General features: G+C 40.9%; 1 protein-coding gene across 1 annotated transcript in view; it reads right to left on the minus strand.

Annotated features, from left to right (window-relative positions):
• The window catches only part of anos1b (anosmin 1b), a 184,631-nt gene that overhangs the window by 12,078 nt on the left and 163,998 nt on the right, over window positions 1-8,555 (minus strand). Inside the window, exon 8 of the mRNA XM_036978826.1 lies at window positions 6,646-6,781. Coding sequence (XP_036834721.1) covers window positions 6,646-6,781 — 136 coding nt within the window. The remainder of the gene's footprint in view (window positions 1-6,645; window positions 6,782-8,555) is intronic.

Raw genomic sequence — 8,555 nt, forward strand, 5'->3', positions numbered from 1 at the left:
ATGTGTCTGACCGAGTTGACATAAATCCAGTTGGTTGCATTTTATGATATACACTCGATATATTTTTTTATTACGAGGTTGTCCCTTTACATTGATATTATGTGAGAGTATAGCTATACTGTATAGTATAGTATAGTATAGTTATACTGTATAGTATAGTTATACTGTATAGTATAGTTATACTGTATAGTGTAGTTATACTGTATAGTATAGTATAGTATAGTTATCCTGTATAGTATAGTTATACTGTATAGTATAGTATAGTTACACTGTATAGTATAGTATAGTATAGTTATACTGTATAGTATAGTTATACTGTATAGTGTAGTTATACTGTATAGTATAGTATAGTTATACTGTATAGTATAGTATAGTATAGTTATCCTGTATAGTATAGTTATACTGTATAGTATAGTATAGTTATACTGTATAGTATAGTATAGTATAGTTATCCTGTATAGTATAGTTATACTGTATAGTATAGTTATACTGTATAGTATAGTTATACTGTATAGTATAGTATAGTTATACTGTATCGTATAGTATAGTTATACTGTGTAGTATAGTTATACTGTATAGTGTAGTTATACTGTATCGTATAGTATAGTTACACTGTATAGTATAGTATAGTTACACTGTATAGTATAGTTATACTGTATAGTATAGTATAGTATAGTTATACTGTATAGTATAGTTACACTGTATAGTATAGCTATACTGTATAGTATAGTATAGTATAGTTATCCTGTATAGTATAGTTATACTGTATAGTATAGTATAGTTATACTGTATAGTATAGTATAGTTGTACTGTATAGTATAGTATCGTTATACTGTATAGTATAGTTATACTGTATAGTATAGTATAGTTATGATACTGCATATTTTGGGGGGTGAAGCCCAGACTTTGCCTTGGGGCCCCATGAAACTGAGCTACACCACTGGGAACACCAGGTGCTGATAAAAAAATGAATGAAAAAAGTCAAGACGTATAAAGAATAAGCTGATTTACAGGAAAAATGATACTAATTGGGCCATAGGAAAATACCATGCATGTTTTAGTTACTTTATTGAAAATGGATTGGGCTCGCAGTATAACTAAGCCTGCCATTAAGAGTCCATGTAGGACTGACCAAAGTCAACAGGAAGCTGTGAGGGTTCCACCAAAGCCCCCATGGTGTTTGTGTGTGTGTGTGTGTGTGTGTGTGTGTGTGTGTGTGTGTGTGTGTGTGTGTGTGTGTGTGTGTGTGTGTGTGTGTGTGTGTGTGTGTGTGTGTGTGAGAGAGAGAGTCTGAAAATGCTTTTGCCAGAATTGTGGGGAGGATTTATGTAATCTAATAAAGGACAGAAACCACCACTGGAAAGAAAATACAGAATGTGGCGGATACTGGTGTGTGTGTGTGTGTGTGTGTGTGTGTGCACCCACCTAAAATGTCAGGTTAAAGGTTAAATCTCTCTCTGGGAGAGTACCAATTGATGACCTCCCAGCCGTTGGGAGCTCTGATCAACAGGACTGATACAAGCCAGGCCCTGGCTTCTGAGGGATAGGGTCATGTCTTTCATCCTCCTAATTGTCCCTAGAATTTATAAGCAAACAGCTGGAGGCAGGGCTTTCTCCTACAGAGCTCCATTTTTATGGAACGGTCTGCCCATCTATGTGAGAGACGCAAACTCGGTCTCAACCTTTAGGTCTTTGCTGAAGACTCATCTCTTCAGTGGGTCATATGATTGAGTGTCGTCTGGCCCAGGAGTGGGAAGGTGAACGGAAAGGTTCTGGAGCAACGAACCACCCTTGCTGTCTCTGCCTGGCCGATTCCCCTGCCTCAAACCCATTCTCTGCCTCAAACCCTATTACAGGGGCTGAGTCACTGGCTTACTAGGGCTCTTTCATACCGTCCCTAGGAGGGGTGCGTCACTTGAGTGGGTTGAGTCACTGATGTGATCTTCCTGTCTGGGTTGGCGCCCCCCCTTGGGTTGTGCTGTGGCGGAGATCTTTGTGGACTATACTCGGACTTGTCTCAGGATGGTGAGTTGGTGGTTGAAGATATCCCTCTAGTGGTGTGGGGGCTGTGCTTTGGCAAAGTGGGTGGGGTTATTTCCTTCCTGTTTGGCCCTGTCCGGGGGTGTCCTCGGATGGGGCCACAGTGTCTCCTGACCCCTCCTGTCTCAGCCTCCAGTATTTATGCTGCAGTAGGGGGGCTATGTGTTGGGGGGCTAGGGTCAGTTTGTTATATCTGGAGTACTTCTCCTGTCTTATCCGGTGTCCTGTGTGAATTTAAGTATGCTCTCTCTAATTCTCTCTTTCTCTCTTTCTTTCTTTCTCTCGCTTGGAGGACCTGACCCCTAGGACCATGCCTCAGGACTACCTGACATGATGACTCCTTGCTGTCCCCAGTCCACCTGGCCGTGCTGCTGCTCCAGTTTCAACTGTTCTGCCTGTGATTATTATTATTTGACCATGCTGGTCATTTATGAACATTTGAACATCTTGGCCATGTTCTGTTATAATCTCCACCCGGCACAGCCAGAAGAGGACTGGCCACCCCACATAGCCTGGTTCCTCTCTAAGTTTCTTCCTAGGTTTTGGCCTTTCTAGGGAGTTTTTCCTAGCCACCGTACTTCTACACCTGCATTGCTTGCTGTTTGGGATTTTAGGCTGGGTTTCTGTACAGCACTTTGAGAAAACAGTTTATGTAGGAAGGGCTATATAAATAAATATGATTTGATTTGATCCTGGCCCCCAGAGGGAGGCAGCCAGGTCAGGATAATGTCTTTCAGCCTGGCCCACAGAGGGAAGTAGCCAGGTCAGGATAATGTCTTTCAGCCTGGCCCACAGAGGGAAGTAGCCAGGTCAGGATAATGTCTTTCAGCCTGGCCCACAGAGGGAAGTAGCCAGGTCAGGATAATGTCTTTCAGCCTGGTCCCCAGAGGGAAGTAGCCAAGTCAGGATAATGTCTTTCAGCCTGGCCCCCAGATGGAGGCAGCCAGGTCAGGCATAGCAGCAGGAAGATGGGAACATTTTGGGGGGTGGGGGCCCTATCATACCATGTAAAGGAACAACCTCGTAATAAAAAAATATATCGAGTGTATATCATAAAATGCAACCAACTGGATTTATGTCAACTCGGTCAGACACATTGTCCAACGGAGAAAGGGGATGCCTAGTCAGGTGCACGACAGCATGCATTCAACCCGAAATGTGTCTTCCACATGAGTGGTAAAGGTTAATAGTTCACCTGTAGTTTGAGAGGTAAAGGTGAATAGTTTACCTGTAATTTGAGAGGTAAAGGTGAATTGTTTACCTGTAGTTTGAGAGGTAAAGGTGAATTGTTTACCTGTAGTTTGAGAGGTAAAGGTGAATTATTTACCTGTAGTTTGAGAGGTAAAGGTGAATAGTTTACCTGTAGTTTGAGAGGTAAAGGTGATTCGTTTACCTGTAGTTTGAGAGGTAAAGGTGAATAGTTTACCTGTAGTTTGAGAGGTAAAGGTGAATAGTTTACCTGTAGTTTGAGAGGAAAAGGTGAGTAGTTTACCTGTAGTTTGAGAGGTAAAGGTGAATAGTTTACCTGTAGTTTGAGTGGTAAAGGTGAGTCGTTTACCTATAGTTTGAGTGGTAAAGATGAATAGTTTACCTGTAGTTTGAGTGGTAAAGGTGAGTCGTTTACCTATAGTTTGAGTGGTAAAGGTGAGTAGGTTACCTGTAGTTTGAGTGGTAAAGGTGAGTAGTTTTCCTGTAGTTTGAGTGGTAAAGGTGAGTAGTTTACCTGTAGTTTGAGTGGTAAAGGTGAGTAGTTTACCTGTAGTTTGAGTGGTAAAGGTGAGTAGTTTACCTGTAGTTTGAGTGGTAAAGGTGAGTAGTAAAGGTGACTACTTTACCTGTAGTTTGAGAGGTAAAGGTGAGTAGTTTACCTGTAGTTTGAGAGGTAAAGGTGAGTAGTTTACCTGTAGTTTGAGAGGTAAAGGTGAGTCGTTTACCTGTAGTTTGAGTAGTAAAGGCAAGTAGTTTACCTGTAGTTTGAGTGGTAAAGGTGAGTAGGTTACCTGTAGTTTGAGTGGTAAAGATGAATAGTTTACCTGTAGTTTGAGTGGTAAAGGTGAGTCGTTTACCTGTAGTTTGAGTGGTAAAGGTGAGTAGGTTACCTGTAGTTTGAGTGGTAAAGGTGAGTAGTTTTCCTGTAGTTTGAGTGGTCAAGGTGAGTAGTTTACCTGTAATTTGAGTGGTAAAGGTGAGTAGTTTACCTGTAGTTTGAGTGGTAAAGGTTAGTAGTAAATGTGACTACTTTACCTGTAGTTTGAGTGGTAAAGGTGAATAGTTTACCTGTAGTTTGAGTGGTAAAGGTGAGCAGTTTACCTGTAGTTTGAGAGGTAAAGGTGAGTAGTTTACCTGTAGTTTGAGTGGTAAAGGTGAGTAGTAAAGGTCACTACTTTACCTGTATTTTGAGAGGTAAAGGTGAGTAGTTTACCTGTAGTTTGAGTGGTAAAGGTGAGTAGTAAAGGTGACTACTTTACCTGTAGTTTGAGAGGTAAAGGTGAGTAGTTTACCTGTAGTTTGAGTGGTAAAGGTGAGTAGTAAAGGTGACTACTTTACCTGTAGTTTGAGAGATAAAGGTGAGTAGTTTACCTGTAGTTTGAGAGGTAAAGGTGAGTAGTTTACCTGTAGTTTGAGTAGTAAAGGCAAGTAGTTTACCTGTAGTTTGAGTAGTAAAGGTGTATTTACCTATAGTTTGAGTGGTAAAGGCAAGTAGTTTACCTGTAGTTTGAGAGGTAAAGGTGAGTCGTTTACCTGTAGTTTGAGTAGTAAAGGTGTATTTACCTATAGTTTGAGTGGTAAAGGCAAGTAGTTTACCTGTAGTTTGAGAGGTAAAGGTGAGTCGTTTACCTGTAGTTTGAGTAGTAAAGGTGTATTTACCTGTAGTTTGAGAGGTAAAGGTGAGTCGTTTACCTGTAGTTTGAGTGGTAAAGGTGAATAGTTTACCTGTAATTTGAGTGGTAAAGGCGAGTAGTTTACCTGTAGTTTGAGTAGTAAAGGTGAATAGTTTACCTGTAATTTGAGAGGTAAAGGTGAGTAGTAAAGGTGTATTTACCTGTAGTTTGAGTAGTAAAGGTGTATTTACCTGTAGTTTGAGTAGTAAAGGTGTATTTACCTGTAGTTTGAGTAGTAAAGGTGAATAGTTTACCTGTAGTTTGAGTGGTAAAGGTGAGTAGTAAAGGTGTATTTACCTGTAGTTTGAGAGGTAAAGGCGAGTAGTTTACCTGTAGTTTGAGTAGTAAAGGTGAATAGTTTACCTGTAGTTTGAGAGGTAAAGGTGAGTAGTAAAGGTGTATTTACCTGTAGTTTGAGTGGTAAAGGTGAGTAGTAAAGGCGAGTAGTTTTCCTGTAGTTTGAGAGGTAAAGGCGAGTAGTTTACCTGTAGTTTGAGAGGTAAAGGCGAGTAGTTTACCTGTAGTTTGAGAGGTAAAGGTGAGTAGTAAAGGTGTATTTACCTGTAGTTTGAGTGGTAAAGGTGAGTAGTTTACCTGCAGTTTGAGAGGTAAAGATGAATAGTTTACCTGTAGTTTGAGAGGTAAAGGTGAGTAGTTTACCTGTAGTTTGAGAGGTAAAGGTCAGTCGTTTACCTGTAGTTTGAGTGGTAAAGGTGAGTAGTTTACCTGTAGTTTGAGAGGTAAAGGTGAGTAGTCAAGGTGTATTTACCTGTAGTTTGAGTGGTAAAGGTGAGTCGTTTACCTGTAGTTTGAGTGGTAAAGATGAGTAGTTTACCTGTAGTTTGAGAGGTAAAGGCGAGTAGTTTACCTGTAGTTTGAGAGGTAAAGGTGAGTAGTAAAGGTGTATTTACCTGTAGTTTGAGTGGTAAAGGTGAGTAGTAAAGGTGTATTTACCTGTAGTTTGAGTGGTAAAGGTGAGTAGTAAAGGTGTATTTACCTGTAGTTTGAGTTGTAAAGGTGAGTAGTTTACCTGTAGTTTGAGAGGTAAAGGTGAGTAGTAAAGGTGTATTTACCTGTAGTTTGAGTGGTAAAGGTGAGTCGTTTACCTGTAGTTTGAGTGGTAAAGATGAGTAGTTTACCTGTAGTTTGAGAGGTAAAGGCGAGTAGTTTACCTGTAGTTTGAGAGGTAAAGGTGAGTAGTAAAGGTGAATAGTTTACCTGTAGTTTGAGAGGTAAAGGTGAGTAGTAAAGGTGTATTTACCTGTAGTTTGAGTGGTAAAGGTGAGTAGTTTACCTGTAGTTTGAGAGGTAAAGGCGAGTAGTTTACCTGTAGTTTGAGAGGTAAAGGTGAGTAGTAAAGGTGTATTTACCTGTAGTTTGAGAGGTAAAGGCGAGTAGTTTACCTGTAGTTTGAGAGGTAAAGGTGAGTAGTAAAGGTGACTACTTTACCTGTAGTTTGAGAGGTAAAGGCGAGTAGTTTACCTGTAGTTTGAGAGGTAAAGGTGAGTAGTAAAGGTGTATTTGCCTGTAGTTTGAGTGGTAAAGGTGAGTAGTTTACCTGTAGTTTGAGAGGTAAAGGTGAATAGTTTACCTGTAATTTGAGAGGTAAAGGCGAGTAGTTTACCTGTAGTTTGAGAGGTAAAGGTGATTCGTTTACCTGTATTTTGAGAGGTAAAGGCGAGTAGTTTACCTGTATTTTGAGTGGTAAAGGTGAATAGTTTACCTGTAGTTTTTGTGGTAAAGGTGAGCTGGGCACGGCCACTCTTCAGGCGTTTCTGTCCCCAGTAGGAGATGGCCTGGACCTGGATCAGGTAAGAGGTACCTGGCAGCAGACCTTGGAGATCCATCTCACATACAGCCTGACAGAGACACAGATAATACACAGACACAACATGGTGATTACAGTCACAGCACCATAGAAATCCTATTCACTCACGTCTAGCCAAAGCACTGATGACACAAAGCCTACATCAATCTAAAGCCATGAATCTGAAGGCCATGAATCTAAAGGCCATGAATCTAAAAGCCATGAATCTAAAGACCATGAATCTAAAGGCCATGAATCTAAAGGCCATGAATCTAAAGGCCATGAATCTAAAGGCCATGAATCTAAAGGCCATGAATCTAAAGGCCATGAATCTAAAGACCATGAATCTAAAGGCCATGAATCTAAAGGCCATGAATCTAAAGGCCATGAATCTAAAGGCCATGAATCTAAAGGCCATGAATCTAAAGGCCATGAATCTAAAGGCCATGAATCTAAAGGCCATGAATCTAAAGGCCATGAATCTAAAGGCCATGAATCTAAAGGCCATGAATCTAAAGGCCATGAATCTAAAGGCCATGAATCTAAAGGTCATGAATCTAAAGGCCATGAATCTGAAGGCCATGAATCTAAAGGCCATGAATCTAAAGGCCATGAATCTAAAGGCCATGAATCTAAAGGCCATGAATCTAAAGGCCATGAATCTGAAGGCCATGAATCTAAAGGCCATGAATTGTTCTTAGAAAGCACAGACACATGTTACTATAACAGTAACGTTATATGAATAACCTTATGGTGGTAGAACTCTATTCAGTCAGCTCATATACCATGGATGATGAAAAGGAAGGAAGTTGTTTAACAGTATTGAACTGTGACTGGAACCAATGGTAGGTCTCCATTCGACACAGCTCCAAAACGATGCCAGTCTTTTATATGCCCAGTCTGACTGATGAAGGTTAGCCAGGTATGGTACAACGGATGTCAGTTGAGAATAACCTTTACAAAGGGTCAGATAAACTCTGTCTGCTTTTCACGACAGGCATCTTTATTCAAGAGAGGGACATCCATCATTCATCGTCTGTGGACTGTTTTTGGCCCGTTTTAAAATTATTCAGACATACTACCGCTCTGAGTGACCGCTAGAAGAGATCTTTGACTCTATCATCCTGATTGATCATCTCCACACACACGCACGCACGCACGCACGCACACACGCACACACACACACACACACACACAGAGAGAGAGAGAGAGCTGTTTTCCATTATGTGTTTTGAGTGACAGCACATCAACATAAGGTTTAAAGTGTTCCTGACTGCTCATTTACCCGGCTTCATAGGTAGACACAACATGACAGATAGACAGGTAACAAGAGATACTAATGCAACACTGAGAGTTAAAAGTGTTTTTTCTTTTATGTTTTCCCTTCTGTGATGTGTACGGTCAAAGTGGGGTTGAGTATTTCCACAGCCCTGTCACAGGAGGTCGGTGGCACCTTAATTGGGGAGGACGGGCTCGTGGTAAAGGCTGGAGCGGAATCGGTGGAATGGTATCAAACACATGGTTTCTATGTGTCACATGGTTTCTATGTGTCACTTGGTTTCTATGTGTCACATGGTTTCTATGTGTCACATGGTTTCTATGTGTTTGATACCATTCCATTGGCTCTGTTTCAGACATTATTATGAGCCTTTCTCCCCTCAGCAGAAGCCTATGTATAGCCAAAACATTCACTACTACTGCCGTGTGTGTGTGTGTGTGTGTGTGTTCACGTGTGCGTGGAAAGATGCAGGGGGATTGTGATTTGTGTTGGTCTGTAATACTACAGCCATAGACATGTTCTGATCTGTCTTTACTAGAAGATGTCT

Source organism: Oncorhynchus mykiss, chromosome 5 (genome assembly GCF_013265735.2).
Source record: "Oncorhynchus mykiss isolate Arlee chromosome 5, USDA_OmykA_1.1, whole genome shotgun sequence".
In the NCBI taxonomy this organism is placed as follows: Eukaryota; Metazoa; Chordata; class Actinopteri; order Salmoniformes; family Salmonidae; genus Oncorhynchus; species Oncorhynchus mykiss.